Below are 17,141 nucleotides of genomic sequence, written 5' to 3' on the forward strand. Positions count from 1 at the left end.
TGATGTGGTCTGGCCTGTTTACTGGGAATTGGGGGGCAGGGGGCATTTTCAAATAAGTTTCCTTCGATTGTTTGTAAACTGCTGATGCAGTCCGGCCAAAGTCCCCCGAAAAATGTAGTGATGCGCATTTGATCATATCCACATGTTAATTTGTGCAATATAAATATTAAATTATTATTATTATTATTAACTAAGAAAACATAACAAGGGTTCGTATTCTTTCCAATCAGTAAAATCCCAGGACTTTCTTTTTTACAATACTTTCTTTATGTTTTCCATAACCTCTTGGATGAAAAAATGGTTTCACGGATGAACGGGATCATATGCATTCGATTGCGGCGTTTGTTCGTTGTTTATTGCTCTGGCAACATCGCCAGGAAACATTGTACGACTACTAGGTTGTCGATAGGTTTACTCAGCACTGTGACTGTTATTAAATCAGGGGAAAATAGCTCTGTAAAATATAGCTTTACCTGTAGGAACAAAAATTCGATAGATTTCCTTGTACAAGGAAATCATCCTTAGTGGCCTTCTTGCGGAGCTCAAGGAGACAAGGAGACAAGGAATTAGTAGTCAGCCCTTAGTTCCAACCGTAATTTATTCTGAATTTCTGGTAATAATCGATGTAATCCTAATCAGAAAAGCCATAAAGGATAGTTTTTTGTTTGTGATCTTCTGCAACTGAGGCGTTTACCATTTGAACACTGCCTATCATTGCACAAACACAAGCGAAAAGCACCTTAGACAAAGGAGCGAAGTTACAAGTTTGAAAGTCTCCACAATAAAAATATTCACAACTTAAAGTAAGAAAGTAAGACGAAGGAAAGCTAGAAAAGGTGAAATGGAGTCTTGAAATAAACTTGTTATCCATTCCGAGAATACAGTCTTCAGGTAAAGTCCCAGGAAGGAAAATTAATCGATCAATTGAAACTAATAATGGTATCTTAAGAATATCTTTTCAGCTGCATACTTCCAATTTTGAGAGGAAGCGAAGGATGTGTCGCTACTAAATCAACTAAGGCTACCAATGTAATGGTAGAAAAATGACAAAAATTAAAAACCAAGGATGTTTGGCTACTAAACGAGCTAAGACTACCAATGTACTGATGTAAAAACGACAAAAATTAAAAACGAAGGATGTTCGATTTCTAAATGAACTAAGGCTACCAATGTACTGACGTAAAAACGATAGCATCATCAAAGGAACAGTTTCAAAACGCAGTAAGTGTACGTCGTTCAATTGAAAAGATGAATTTCTGTTGGCTTTTAAACAGTTTTTTCATGGCAAAGCTTTCTTAGGTAACAAATAATTGCAAGATTAGGATGGTTTGTTTTTTAACAGAAGACAATGAATTCACTGACTGAAAACCAATATATATCAGGAAAAGTCTCTTTAACACGCGCACGAACCTATTCAAAATTTTGTTGCTTATTACTTTAATTAGTTACGTTAGTTAGTGGAGGCTCGGTGGCCTCATGGTTAGAGCGCTCGACTCCCAGTCCGGGATCGCGTGGTCTGGGTTCGAGCCCTGGCTGGGGACATTGTTGTGTACTTGGGCAAGACACTTTACTCTCACAGTGCTTCTCTTCACCGAGGAGAATTAAATGGATAGCGGCGAAGTTAATGCTTGAAGTTACTCTGCAATGGACCACCATTACATCCAGGGGGGAGTAGAATTACTCCTAGTCGCTGCATGCTACAGAAACTGGATGGGCCACTTGGCTCATAAGCAGGCTTCACCACCTTAATTTAGTTAATTAAGTACGACTGAGCATACGTAATTTAGACTACCTTTTGAATGCTGTGTCGATGGTTTTCGTCATCTAAAGCAGATATAAATATATGATTTTTTAGACAGCTCACGTTCCATACTTTAGAAAAAGAACCAGGAAAATTAGAACGACTACAACAAGTCAAGGCTGTCAAAACTACTCTCTTTAAATAAAAGAGAAACGAACAAACAAAACATAAGGAAGTAAATGACCAAAACAGAAATCGGTCTTATAGCAGTTGGTATTTCGCGTTTTTGTCATAAAAACAGTTTGTAGAAATTTATGAAAAAGAAACAAAAGCCAACCGAAACAAGCAAAAACCACGAACAAGTCTATTCCACCTACTTGGAAAGGTTTTGATGCCTAGAAAAATACTGAACGCGGACTGCTACTATTTATCTTAACTCAACATCAACAACCGCAGGTTGTATTGAAGTCTTCTAACACGAAATAAATCATTGTCTCGTCTGCAAAATCTCAGAGGTTAAGAAAATAACTTTTGATTAATTCTAACAATTTCTGTCCTCTTATTTCTCACTCGCTTTTCATCTTTCGCTTTTTAGTGCATATAGTACCACTTTCAAACGAGGTTTGATGTACACAAACCATCGATTGACACTGGAGCAACACCATCTTCAGCCGCACGTTTCCGGAAACGAAAGTTAAGGCCACCATCAGGATACTCCTCGGTTTGCTCTGAAATATCCAAAGCCGGATCAACAGACCCCACGGAACTTTTGGTAGTTGGGAAACAGGCAACTTGAACACACTTAGGTCCTAGCTTTTTCTGTCTAATGCTACGAGTAAGTTCGTGATACTCCTTGGTCTTCTCAAAGTCACCTAGTTTCTTGTAAACAAAACTCAAGTTACAATAAACAGTTGCCACATGTAAATGGTCAGGTCGTAGCCTTTTCTGGTAGATGCTCAGAGCAAGTTCGTGATACTCCTTGGCCTTCTCAAAGTCACACAGTTCCTTGTGAACAGAACCCAGGTTACTGTAACTAGTTGCCACTGTTACATGCTCAGGTCCCAGCTTTTTCTCTTTAATGCTCAGAGCAAGTTCGTGATACTCCTTGGCCTTCTTAAAGTCGCCCAGTTTCTCGTGAACAAAACCCAGATTACTGTAGCTAATTGCCACTGTTATATGCTCATGTCCCAGCTTTTTCACTTCAATACTCAGAGCAAGTTCGAGATACTCCTTGGCCTTTTCAAAGTCGCACAGTTTTACGTGAACAGAACCTAGGTTACTGTAACTAGTTGCTACTGTTACATGCTCAGGTCCCAGCTTTTTCTCTTCAATGCTCAGAGCAAGTTCGTAATACTCCTTGGCCTTCTCAAAGTCGCCCAGTTCCTCGTGAACAGAACCCAGGTTACTGTAACTAGTTGCCACCGTTACATGGTCAGGTCCCAGCTTTTTCTCCTCAATACTCAAAGCAAGTTCGAAGTACTCCTTGGCGTTCTCATAGTCGCCCAGTTCCTCGTGAACAGAACCCAGGTTACTGTAACTAGTTGCTACTGTTACATGCTCAGGTCCCAGCTTTTTCTCTTCAATGCTCAGAGCAAGTTCGTAATACTCCTTGGCCTTCTCAAAGTCACCCAGTTCCTCGTGAACAGAACCCAGGTTACTGTAACTAGTTGCTACTGTTACATGGTCAGGTCCTAGATTTTTCTCTTCAATGCTCAGAGCAAGTTCGTAATACTCCTTGGCCTTCTCAAAGTCGCCCAGTTCCTCGTGAACAGAACCCAGGTTATTGTAACTAGTTGCCACTGTTACATGCTCAGGTCCCAGCCTTTTCTCTTCAATGCTCAGAGCAAGTTCGTAATACTTCTTGGCCTTCTCAAAGTTGCCCAGTTCCTCGTGAACAGAACCCAGGTTACTGTAACTAGCTGCCACTGTTACATGCTCAGGTCCCAGCGTTTTCAAATTAATACTCAGAGCAAGTTTGTGATACTTCTTGGCTTTCTCAATGTCGCCTACTTCCTCGTTAACCACACCCAAGCTATTGTAATAATATGCAACATCAGCGGACTCAGTTCCAAACTTTTTGAGAGCGGCTTGTAGTAAAAATTCATAACATTTCTTTGCGGCCTGAAAATGACAATGCTTCTCACAAATTTCGCCGAGCTTCCCCATTTCAGGCTGGACGATTCGGGAAAGGGCAACCTTTGAAAGTATGTTTTCAAAATTAAGAATAAAACATCTTAAATGTAGGGAAAGGGCGTAGCTTTGCAAAATTGAGTCTGACGATTCCTTTGGTAAGTTGTTATCTATGAACAGGTTAAACGCCGCCACAGCGCTTTTCAAAGTTTTCACGTGACGGCTTTCCGGATAACCCTGAATCAACGACGTAACGACATCGTGTACAACCTGATGTACCCGGATGTGGACTCCAAACTCATCTTCATGTGACAAAAGTAGCGAACATCTTTGGAGTTTCATAATTATCATTTCTTTATCTTTTATTCCTGCTGCGTTGACAATATAATTCACCACGATATCCTCATTTAAAGGCTGTGACGAGCAGAGGGAGAGAAAACTTAATGCATGATCAATGATTTTGTCCGATTTCATCACTTCTTTAACGGCCAGTGTTGTTGCTGTTGTCATCGATTTCTTGTAACATGGGTTGATCTCTGCAAGTAGGGTCTCTGTCGCATCACGTTGCCCTTTTTCTACTTTTTTCAGAAAGTCGTTCCAACCAAACTCTGAAAAACGTTTGCTCTGTCGAAGTTGCCTCACATAGGTGGCAGCGCTTGCTAACGCAAGAGGTTGGTAATCGAGCTCTCTAGCTACTACTTCTCCCAGCTCACTGTCACTGATACCAGAAATCCGGGCCAACAAAGAAGAGGCCTCTTCGGACTGCATACCCTCGCTTGCTGAGATGTGTTGAATGGAAAGGCCTGGTAACGGTATACACGAGGTATCTTGGGTCGTGATCAACAGATAACCTTTTCCCCACTGTCCATGTCCTTGCTGAGGTAAATGAACATGCAGTTCAGATAAGCTTTTAACGTTATCAGCCAACAGAAGCCAGGACTCGTACTGACCAATCTTTGTGCTGATTAAGGATATCAGGCTGTTGATCTTCTCCTCTGTCTTCAAATTCTTTGAGCTATGGATGTTTGTAATTGCATATTCCGGGCACTTCATTTGTCGAGCGAACGTGATGTAAGATTCCAGAAGTGTGCCTAACGTCTCCGCATCGAGTGTCATTACAAACACTTCAGAGCAATAGTCTTTTTGGGCTTTCTCGTAAAATCTCTCGGCTACAAGACGGGCCAGTTGCGATTTACCGCTGCCAGGATTCCCGGAGATATACAAGACACTTAAGTTGCTTTTATCAGCTCGCTTAAGCTCCTGCAGCTGTTTTGAGATATCAGCAACCTCAACATCGCAACTTGCTATATTGTGTGAAGGTTTAGGAGGAAGAATGCAAAATGGGGAAGTGTCGTTCAGCAGTTGTTCGGAAAGAACCTGTCGTTGATCTTCGGATTTCTTCAACAGACCTTCAAGGCTCTTCAGCTGTTTTTCTTTTTCTAGTGACTGATCTTCAAGTCTCTTCCGTCTCTCTTCTGTTTTCTTTACGTTATCTTCAAGGTTCCTTTGTAGTTCTTCTGTTCTCTTTAGCTGGTCTTTAAGGTTCCTGCGGTGTTCGTCTGTTTCCTGAGGTTCATTTTCTCTTCGCTCTATGAGATCCTCAAGGCCCTTTCGTTTTCCTTCTGTTTCTTCAATCTCATTTTTAAGATCCTGCAGTTGTTTTTCATTTTCCTTGAGCTTATCTTTCAGATTCTGCAGTTCAGTCTCTATCTCATTTAGCTGATCTAAAACATCTCTTAACTCCTTCGTTGGAAACGTCTTTTGGTTTGCGATCTGTTGAATTTCTGTAGTGGAAAGACCTAGTGCCTGGAATGCAGCGAAAACTTTGCCAATAGCTGTGTTAAACTCTAACTCCGAAAGTTGACCTTGGGGCATGTGAGCAAATTCTTCATTGCGAAATTTTCTGAGATTGTCAACATTCGTTTTTACTACCGCGTTTAGACCATAGATGCAATCGGAGTAGAGAATGGCGTAAAACAGCATGGTACAGTCCCAGTCTGCTCTATTTCCTTTAATCATGGTCGCCAGTAGATGCTTGTTCCTCCTTTGGTTTGGCGGGGACTCTGCATTGTAAAAGTCTGTTCCATTACCAGGAGCATCTTTCCATTCTCCAAAGGTCGTCCTGTAACGACTGTCCCATTCTTGTTTGAAAATTGTTCGCAAACCTTCGGTTAGGATATCAGTTGTGACGTAACAAATCTTGTAATAGTTTAGTTGCTCATCGGTATATTCTTTTGCAGCGGCCATGTCTGTTGCAGACGTGTCTTGCAACCCTTTGTTGAAAATACGTCTATTAGCTAATGATAAAAATAATTACCAAATCTACAACTTTAGAAATCAAATTACTTCAACTTCAGGCAAAATACTGGCAACAGTACTTTTAACACCTGTGTTAGCGGCAAAGGAGCTCCGTACTGAAAGACGTCATGCAGTCTTCTTGCAGGGCGTTAGTCGATGAATCAATTTCAAATCATTCAGTCATGAAAATCAATAAAAGGAAGTAGAAAGTAAATAAGAGAGAATAAAGCTTGGGAATTAAGGTTCATTTATAAAACCAGGACCACAGAACATCATGTCAAATTCCGCAATATTCTTTAACATTTTTAAACATCCTGGATCATTTCGGAATCATCCGAAACACTCCAAGAGTAAAAAATAGTGATACTTATGAATTAAAAGGTAGTCTATGACTGTATGTAGGTAAAAAAGAAATGTGGTATAAAATGTAGAGAGGTTAATGAACAGCTCTTATCGATTCCAAACTTAATTAGAGCAGAGTTTGAACACTGTTCAATTGACAGGCCGAATAGGTACATGTATTTTAATACATTTTTTAAAATGTGCATCAACTTTATTTCAGTAGAAAAGCTCGCCATTTCGTGCGCTTTGCATATCTACCTATCTAACGCTACCTACTCTACTCGAGTCCGAAAGTATCACGTTCAAGCCCTGGCTGCTTCAATTTCTTTTGTAGTTTTCTTTTTGTTTTTCTTTTCTTTTCTCATTTAAATTTCATTTTATTTAAATTCAAATTCTTCTTCAAAGGATATGTTAGATATGTTCAGAGTAAACGCACATGTGCAAACGTTTGACCACATAGCTCATACAAAGAATGACACGAGATAGAATAAATATATGAAAATCATATATTTTGAACTGCGGTATTTGATACGTATGATGGACGATCCTCGCAGTAGATATCGCTATTAGAGCAATAGCGAAATTCAGACCTGAAAAAAATCAGGCCTGTACGGGACTCGAACCACTGACCTCTGCGATACTAGTGCAGCGCTCTAACCAATTGAGCTAACAAGCCAACTGAGAGCAGGCCGTTAAGTTGATTCGTAATGAACCCGTGAAAGTGATAAATGAGATAGAATAAATATATGAAAATCATATATTTTGAACTGCGGTATTTGATACGTATGATGGACGATCCTCGCAGTAGATATCGCTATTAGGTCTGAATTTCGCTATTGCTCTAATAGCGATATCTACTGCGAGGATCGTCCATCATACGTATCAAATACCGCAGTTCAAAATATATGATTTTCATATATTTATTCTATCTCATTTATCACTTTCACGGGTTCATTACGAATCAACTTAACGGCCTGCTCTCAGTTGGCTTGTTAGCTCAATTGGTTAGAGCGCTGCACTAGTATCGCAGAGGTCAGTGGTTCGAGTCCCGTACAGGCCTGATTTTTTTCAGGTCTGAATTTCGCTATTGCTCTAATAGCGATATCTACTGCGAGGATCGTCCATCATACGTAAAGAATGACACGTTACCCGACCTCCCTAAAACAATGATTTTACATACTGCCCGCCCCCTCTCGATTTCCTTCCCCCCTCCCCACCCCCGGCAATTATTGTGCAATCCTTAAACCGAGCTGCGCGCGCGATCTACACCATTTTGAAAAAGATAAATAATTAATACGGATGTTTGGATGTCTGAATGATAAACCTTCACGAGTTTTTATCTGAATTTGTGACGAAACGACTTTCTACGTGGATAGAATCGACTTAATCGATGTACCGAATCAACTTCAGTTTGTATCGAATCAACTTATATTGAAATGACTTTGTATTGAGACGACCGTAAACGGCTATATTTATTCAACGCCATCGCGTGACCTATCGTTTTCTCTTTAAGTCTGTCACGCACATCGACGCTGAACATGTGTCGTTTCCAAATGCTGAGTTGCATGGAAAATTAGGTGATTTCACGAGAAGTTGTTGTAAATTCCTTAAATATTCCAGAAACTATTCCATCCCGCACAGAAACGAGGAAAGAAAAACGAATTCTACGATAATGATTTTTTGTTTCAATTCTAAAAATAAGCGTGATTTATAACTACAAACCAACTGATGATGTACAAGACTACCTGCCTTTTTTACAAGCTTACTTTTTTTAAGGTCACTTAACGACCTGCAGGAATCCTGTTTAGAAAAGAACACTTCAAAGAACACCAGGCGACTAAACCGAACCGCAACTACCTCCAACAAAACTTAACAAAAACTTTTTCCTATCTATGTATTTTTTTCCACATAAGTTAAACAATACAATAGCAAACAGAGAATATGAATTTGTGAAATACTTATAATGTAATTATTCATTTTTATTTTCCCTGATTCTGGCTGAAATGACTTTTGCAAAATTAAATTTATTTTGGATAACCTTTTAAATTAAACTGACTATAAGAACAACACACCTACCAGACACTCGCACACTTTTCCCAGAGAATACGTGCGCGCGTTTCGTGGTTGTTTCTCTCGGGTCTGGGGGTGGGGGGGAGAGGTAGATAGAACAACTATTGATGTCCTCTCTTTATATAGATTTGTGCATCTCATCTTTCTTCACCCTAGCGAGGACAACTCGTAAATGGATATTTCTGAGTTATCACTGAGATCTCCGCCAATGGGAATGACTGATTTAAGAAACTTCAAGGCGATCCCCTCAGGAACATATGAGTTGAATTTGAGATTTTGTCACTTACTGTGATCTTTCTTTCTTCTAGAATAGACACATACAAAATGATCCAAATAGACCATATTTATAATCGAGAAAGTTACCTTTTAAGCCCTCTACTGACAGAACTGTCTCGAAAGATCCGCGAAGCCAGCACATCACCCACTTTGCACAATGCCCCTCGACAAGATATCCACACTTGATTTTCTTCTGGAACGTTAAGTGGAGTAACGACATTTGTTGTTGTTTTTAATCGTTTGGTGTCAGACCAGATTTTTCGAAACAAGAGCTGATGGCCAGGGAATTTCAATTGCGTTTTTTTAGTTCAAATTTAGAGTAAATGGGTTACGAATCATGAGTGGACAAATATAATGTATAATTTTAAATTTGAAATTGAGTATTTTTGTATTTGCTTCAAAGAGCCGTAGACTTGGAATATGTTGAACAGCCGTAAAAGAGTACGAAGGGCTGCCCCAAATGGGTGACTACAACCGACCAACAGTGGAATCAATCACATGTAAACTGAACGACTTTTAAGTGCTAGGAAGGAATTCACGAAAATGATCATTCAAGCAATAAACTGCACTTTCAATCGGTTTATCGGCTTAATTAACGTTGCAGACTGTTCAAAGAACATGGAACGAGAAGTGTGAATCACTAGCAGTTGGCGAGCGATTTGCAAAGTAATGTAGTGCCCCATCCCAAGTGAGCTCAGCTCACTCACCTCACTCCCCCCTGTACTCGTACTGCGTTACGTTTCCCTTAACAGTTCGAGTGCTGAGGATTCCACTGAACTTCGAAAAAAATTAACCTGATTTCAAAGTACTGTCTTGAATCTGGTGATTAAACATGAAACCTTTAAATCCTGAAATTGAGGAACTAAGAAAACATACCAACGGTTCGTATTCTTTCCAATCAGTAAAATTCCAGGACTTTTTTACAATATTCTCTCTTTATGTTTTCCATAACCTCTTAGATAGAAAAAATGGTTTCACGGATGAACGCGATCATATACATTCGATTGCGGTGATTCTTCGTTATTACTCTGGCAACATCGGCAGGAAACATTTTACGACTACTAGGTTGTTGGTAAGTTTATTCAAGACCGTCTGTTACCATTATAAATGAATAAAGGCTGATAGTTTGTAAAGAAAAGTTTGGGGCTGCGTCGGTGGGGGTAACGAAATAATTTGAATATATTAACAAAGTTGAAATGGTAAATTGGCCACCGTTACGATTATAAAGGCTGACGTTTCGAGCGTTAGTCCTTTGTCGGAGCGAATAGAGGAATTGTGGGTTGTGTGTCCTTTTAAAGCCAGAAAATGGAGCTACGTGATTGGTGGGAACATGGCAACGAGAAAAAACACGAACAAATTACTGGAATGAAAAGCGTTCGTTGATACCTGTGGGATTTAGACTGCCGGCTTGAAAGATGAGCTTTTGTTCAAGAGTTTTACGGCTTTCCGTACTACCTAAGTGTAAGGAAAGACCGCAGATTGCCATGTTGCTTAGAATGATTAGGTTACCATTATAGCTTTTCCAGCTGCACCATACTTTCAGTCTTTTTTCGACGGGAACGCTATTAAATCAGGGGAAAATAGCTTAGTAAATACAGCCTTACCTGTAGGAACAAAAACTCGATATGATTTCCTAGTACAAGGAGATCATCCTTAGTGGCCTTCTTGCGGAGCTCAAGGAGACAAGGAATTAGTAGTCAGCACCTAGTTCCAACAGTTACTTATTCTGAATTTCTTGTAATAATCGTTGTAATCCTAATCAGAAAAGCCATAGAACATATTTGTTTGTTTGTGATCTTCTGCAACTGAGGCGTTTACCATTTGAACACTGCATATCATTGCACAAATACAAGCTAAAACCGTGGCCCCCAAAATATTTTTCTCACCTTGCCTTTCACGTGTTAAATTTTTCACAAATTTTTCACAACTTCGCCTGTTCCTCTTCGTAAGTCCGGCCAAGCCTTTACGGTCATCGGCTCCTATAACTTTGGCTTATAAATGCAGGCTTTTAGTCATACTTGTAAAACTCCCTGAAGAAGTCTACGATAGTTAGACGAAACGCGTAGGAAAATACAAGAAGTTTTACAACTACTGCTTGCAGAAGTGCTGCTCACCAGTCTACAATTAAAAAATTGTTCAAGTCAATTCTAGAAGAAACCACATGGCGAACAAAACTGGTGATAGTCGCTCCGCACCAAAACGTCGCCGATCTTCAGCCTTGTTTGATCCAGAGCTACCAGGTCCAGTAAGCAGTTCCTCCAGATTCGACCCCACTATCGAAACCATAAACCATCCTCCGAAGGACAGTTCGAATGCGAGCAGATGCCGAGAAAGCCTACTCCTCTCTTCAAGCTAGAATCAAATTTCTAGAGACTCACGCGGGCCAAGGTATAACTCCATCTGGACTTAGGATCAAGAGAATCCAAGCCAAAGGTCATAACGGTCGACGAGCTTCAAGCCAAAATTGACGATATTGTTCGCGAGGCAGAATTGAAGCTGTTGGAAGCTGCTAAAGATCATCTCTGCGCTGAAGTGAAAGTTCATCAGGAAGCTGTTCGTTCCACTACTGCCAATATCGAAGGGATGATTGCGCGATGGAAGGTTGAGCTCCGGAAAACCGTGCGAAGGAAAGCTTTCGTGAAACAAGCTGTCTTATCGAGTGCAGAATCTCTGGAAGAAAGTTGATATTGCAGGTAGAAGCTGTTTTTTCTTTCTCGCAAGGCTCAGGATTTGTTTTGCGTTCTTTGGAAAGGAAAACGACGGAGCGAACAATTTGCTATGGGCCTCCACTCCGGCGAGTGAAGTAGCAAGCACAGGAACACAGCTTCATCATAGGCGATTTGCGGTGCGGTGCGGTGCGGACGTGTCCTCACAAGCTCTGGTGTTATCTACTTTTTTATGCGCTTAAAGATGGCCATTCGTTTTCTAAATTGGTCCTTGTGGTTGATAATCCTACTGAGATGTGTTGGCGGGGATTTTCAAGTCACCTCTGAGTTTGACAGCTTCGAAAACCAGTTCCAAAGAGTCGTTGAACCAACTTCACCTGGAATATGTTACGCTTGGATTACTCGTTGGCAGAGAAGCTCATTTGCATTTTCCTCCCATGGGATGGTTTTCTTTATGAGTCATGCTCGGATTACTCGCTGGCAGAGAAGCTTATTTGCATTCTCCTCCCATGGGATGTTTTTCTTTATGAGCCCGAACAAAGGTTTGTTATTAAGGACTCGGAAGAGAAAATGGTTTAAAAGCAGAATATCTTATTGCAGTAATACTACGGCCTCTTTTAACTCCATGGCAATATCTCTATTGGTTAGTGGTGACGTACATCCGCATCCTGGGCCTGAAGTTTCTTCACAAAATTCTGCGCAGATTCCATACAGTGAAAATGGTTTATCGCATTGCTTAAATTTCTCTCTACTGAACACACGCTCCGTGCGTAATAAGACAATGGAGGTTAAAGATTTTGTGGTGGATTTTGATGTAGATATACTAGCTTTTACTGAGACCTGGCTGAGACCACACAATATGGATGATGTTGAGATTGGAACACTGTGTCCAACAGGTTATAGATTCCTACATGTTCTCAGGAAACAAGGAAGAGGAGGCGGTGTTGGTATCTTATTTAAGGATGTGCTGAACATCAACACTTCATTAACAGTTGATTATGATACATTTGAAATCATGGATGTTCGTCTTCGGAGCCTATATAGTGTCAGGATCTTAGTCATCTATCGTCCACCTGATAATTCCTCTTTCAATCGATTTTTTGAGGAATTCTCACATCTACTTGAATCTGTAACTGTGGAGTCTTCTGATCGAGTCCTAATTACTGGTGACTTTAACTTTCATATGGATTGTCAAGATGATGTAAATGCCAAACGTTTTACTGACATCTTGGAATCTTTTGACCTTAAACAACGTGTCTGTGCTGGGATTCATCGCAATGGCCATACTCTTGACTTACTTATAAATAAGTCTGATGATAACATGCTCAATAATATCAAAGTCTATGATCCTAACATCTCTGATCATTTGGCGGTAATGTGTGATGTCTCCATAAGAAAGCCCCAGTTTAGGAAGGAAGTTATCTTCTATCGGAAGCTTCGGTCTCTTGACATGGAGTCGTTTCTTAGTGATGTTGCTGACTGCCCTCTCGTCATCGACCCATCCAGCGATCTCGATCATCTAGTTCAACAGTATGACACCTTATTAAGATCAATAATGGACAAGCATGCTCCTGTCAAGCGCCGAGTTGTTACTATTAGGCCTGCTGCTCCGTGGTACACTAATGAGGTATCTGTAGAGAAGCGTAAGCAACGACGCCTTGAAAGAAAATGGCGAAGAACCAGGCTGCAGGCTGATCGACAAGAATATAATCGTCAGTGCTGCGTTGTGAATAATTTGATCAAGTCGTTGAAATCCTCTTACTACACTACCATCATTACTGAAAACTCAAGTGATCAACGGGTTTTGTTTAATACAGTATCAAAACTACTACAAAAGCAATCAACTGCACGGTATCCATCATCTTGTAGCGATGCACTAGCTAATTCTTTCGCTGATTATTTCATTGACAAGATTGATCGTATCCATGCCACACTAATAGAGAAGAATTCTGCGCAAGGTAATGATGCTAATGAAGTGACTCTTGGTAACTACGTGGAATGTAACTCTGTGTTTTCAGACTTTATTAATGTCAGTTACGAAGACATCAAGGGACTTGCATTGAGATCTATTAATAAATCCTGTGTACTTGATCCTCTGCCTGCAGTGGTAATGAAGGAATGTTTCAATTTACTAACTCCTGTGTTGACTAACATAGTGAATACATCTTTATCTACTGGAGTTATGCCTGATGTCTTGAAGATTGCAGCTATGACACCGACTTTAAAGAAACATAATGCTGATTTCACTAAATATGAAAGTTTTCGACCTATTTCTAATTTGAAGTTTGTGTCTAAGCTTGTGGAAAAAGCGGTATGTGTCCAGCTTACAGACTATATTACATCTAATGGTCTTTCGGAAACGTTTCAATCCGCATACAAGTCATTTCACTCCACTGAAACGGCTCTACTGAGGGTTCAAAATGACATTCTTTGTGCTTTAGATCGTAATGAGTCGGTCATACTGGTACTTTTGGATCTGTCGGCGGCGTTTGATTCGGTGGACCATACTCTTCTAGTGACAAGGCTGTCTACTTGTTTTGGTTTTCAAGGAACTGTGCTTAAGTGGCTGAAATCATACCTGTCTTCACGTAAGCTGTTTGTTAAAGTTGGGAATAGTCATTCTTCACAACGTGCACTGAAGTGTGGTGTCCCTCAGGGATCATTTCTGGGCCCTTTGTTGTATTTGTTATACACATCACCTATTGCGGACATAATAAATGATCATGGACTATCATACCATCTATATGCTGATGACACCCAATTATATATTACCTTTAAATCTACCAGCTTGAATGACATCCAACAAGTGAAGTTGAGAGTGGAATGCTGTGTGAGGGACATTGATGAATGGATGATAAGAAACTATCTTAAACTAAACCAGGACAAAACGGACCTTGTAGTCATCAGTTCCAGATACCATCCCATGCCTGACATCGGTCACATTACTGTTGGTTCTGAGTGCATTGCACCTCGTGACTCTGTTCGTAATTTAGGGGTTCAGTTTGATAGCATATTTAGTTTTGAGGAGCACATTAAGAACATTTGTAAATCATCATTCTATCATTTGAGAAATATTGCTAAAATCCGCAAGTACTTAAGCCAAGATACATGTAAAATCTTAGTCCATGCATTTATTAGTTCGAAAATTGATCACTGTAATTCCTTATTACATGGCCTTCCTAAGTATCTGTTGGCTAGACTACAGGCAGTTCAGAATGCTGCAGCTCGTGTTGTCACATTGACACCGAGGCATGTTCATATATCTCCTATTTTAATTGATCTTCATTGGTTACCAGTTGAGTTTAGAATAACTTTTAAAGTCCTTTTATTGGTATACAAGGCCCTTCATGGCCTTGCACCTTCCTATATTTCTGACCTTTTGAATTTTAAAACATACTCTAGGTCATTGCGTTCTTCATGTAAAGAATATTTAGTGGTTCCAAGAAGCAGATTGAAAACATATGGAGACAGAGCTTTCTCTATTGCAGGACCTAAATTGTGGAACGATTTACCTCTAGAGATTAGGAAATGTGCTTCAGTGGCAACTTTTAAGCAATCCCTTAAAACTTTTTTATTTAAGTTAGCATATAGGTTATGAGATTCGTTTTGTTTTGAGATGTTTTTGATTTATATAGTAGATAACTTAGGCTATATTTGAATTATATTGTATATTGTAGATATTTTATATTATATATTTTTATATTTTATATTGTAATTAGGTAGCGCTTTGGACAATTATTGGATTTTAGCGCTATATAAATAAAATTATTATTAATTATTATTATTATTATTATTAAAACCGATATTTCGGAAGATCAAGCTAGCAGCCTCTGTGTCGCCGCTTCAGCCTTCGCTGAAGATCTTTCTAAAGACAGTGCAGTCTCTGGAACTTCTAAAGCTCCTCAAACAGAGATAGACCGCAAGGGAAAACATAAAAGTCTTGTTAACATGGACGTTAGCGAGGGTTTTGTGCCTTCGGAAACTTCGATCCGAGAGATCGTTCGAAACGAACTCCGTCTTTCCTCTGGCACAACAAACCGTGTCGATACAGGTCGACAGCGCAAAGTATCTATCGTCCACTCCGGTCCTCATGGAAAGCAAAACACTCAAACCGGTGCCAAGCGCATTGGTAAAATCAGTGCCAGGCGCGACAGCAACCCGCGGAAAAGCCGACCCGAACACCGAAAGGCCAACCAACGCCAGAGGTCAAAATCAAGTCCTAACAATTCTCGAGCGCCGTCAAAAAACGCCCGAGGCAAAGGTTCCGGCCTCGTAAAGTAGACAGACGTTCTACACTCCAGAAATGGTTATTTAAGATGGCCAATCGACCTCTATTTGACCGGCTCCCACGAAACTCGGAAATCGACAACTTTACTTCTGTTGAGCTGAGTAAGCGGCAGTCTAAGGTTCTGGGCCTAGGCCTGAAGTTCAGACTTTCCCTGCGACCTCCGACTGTTCCTCAGTTCGACCAGCAAATTCAAGACTTTTGCCGAAGAGTTCGCCTCCAAGATAAGTTTTCCAAACAACCTCAAAGCAGTGATTTCAATCCCAGATTGTACGTTCCAACTGGCTGGATTCCACTGAGGGAAAACCCAGATCTTGAAGACAAACTCTTCGGGCTTCGCAAAGAGTTACAAAAGAGCATCACGGCTGAAAAACCGCACAATCTCTCGAAGCAAGAGCGAGAAGACCTCCACGAGTTGAAATCCAATCCTGACATTAAAATTCTGCCCACGGATAAAAACCTTGGACCAGCTCTTCTGTCAACGGATTGGGTTCAAGCGGAGACACTTAGACATCTGTATGACGAGCTGTCATACCGCAAAGTCACGCAACAGCACTGGTATGCTAATCGTGCTTATGTAATTAATTCTTGCGAAAGGCTCATGTCTATTTACAGCAGATTTATCTCTGCTAATGTTGCTCGCTTTTTGCGTAGTTTCGATCATTTTATGAACCCGGCTAAGTTCTACATCATCCCTAAGTTCATAAAGACTCCATGATGGGGAGACCAATTGCTGCTTCCCATTCATATATCACTAGGCCAATTAGTATTTTTGTTGACGAGCTTATTAAGCCCGCTGTACATCTGCCTACGGTCCTTAGGGATTCTGGTGAGCTTATTCAATTACTTGAGAGCACAGTCTTGCCTAACTCAAGCTGTCTTCTTGTCACCGCGGATGTTGCATCGTTATATCCCAACGTAGACACCAAAAAAGCCTTAGTGGCTCTCGACTTGCTCCTTCGCGAAGCAAGGGCTCCCGAAACTCCACTACTGATTGAGCTCGCCAGAATTGTATTCAACAATAACTATTTATCATCTGAATTCAGTCCGGTTATTTTTCACCTAGTGTTTGGTATTGCTATGGGCACTCCTTTCGCCGTCACAGTCGCAAACGCTTTTATGTATTTCCACGAAAAAGATATTGTGGAGCAGTACTCTCAATTTCTCGTGCTCTATAAGCGTTTCATTGATGACATTTTTTGTTATTTGGTGTGGACCCAGGGATACCCTCCTGAAATTTCTTGGCGCTCTTAATACCAAAAATGATCGAATCAAGCTTACTCATTGTATTAGCGACAGTAGTATTTCTTTTCTAGATCTTTGTCTGTACAAG

At 40.4% G+C, this 17,141-nt stretch overlaps 1 protein-coding gene across 2 annotated transcripts; it reads right to left on the reverse strand.

The window, feature by feature from the left end:
- Positions 1 to 580: 580 nt before the first annotated feature.
- LOC148719307 (uncharacterized) lies at positions 581 to 6,510 on the reverse strand. 2 transcript variants are annotated; one of them, XM_088740736.1, is made up of 2 exons: positions 6,259 to 6,510; positions 581 to 6,144 (listed from the first exon to the last, which is right to left on the reverse strand). In XM_088740736.1, exon 2 carries the CDS (start codon positions 6,116 to 6,118, stop codon positions 2,354 to 2,356), a length of 3,765 nt encoding a protein of 1,254 aa, XP_088596862.1. In that variant the 5' UTR covers positions 6,119 to 6,144; positions 6,259 to 6,510; the 3' UTR covers positions 581 to 2,353. The 2 variants fall into 2 exon arrangements, with proteins under 2 accessions (XP_088596862.1, XP_088596863.1); XM_088740737.1 differs by having other exon boundaries at positions 6,250 to 6,510.
- Between the last annotated feature and the right edge of the window lie 10,631 nt (positions 6,511 to 17,141).

This window comes from Stylophora pistillata, chromosome 12, assembly GCF_964205215.1.
Source record: "Stylophora pistillata chromosome 12, jaStyPist1.2, whole genome shotgun sequence".
NCBI classification, from domain to species: domain Eukaryota; kingdom Metazoa; phylum Cnidaria; class Anthozoa; order Scleractinia; family Pocilloporidae; genus Stylophora; species Stylophora pistillata.

Bases quoted from the DNA above. Each gene is read 5' to 3' on its own strand.
- LOC148719307 (XM_088740736.1), bottom strand. From the start codon at position 6,118: ATGGCCGCTGCAAAAGAATATACCGATGAGCAACTAAACTATTACAAG.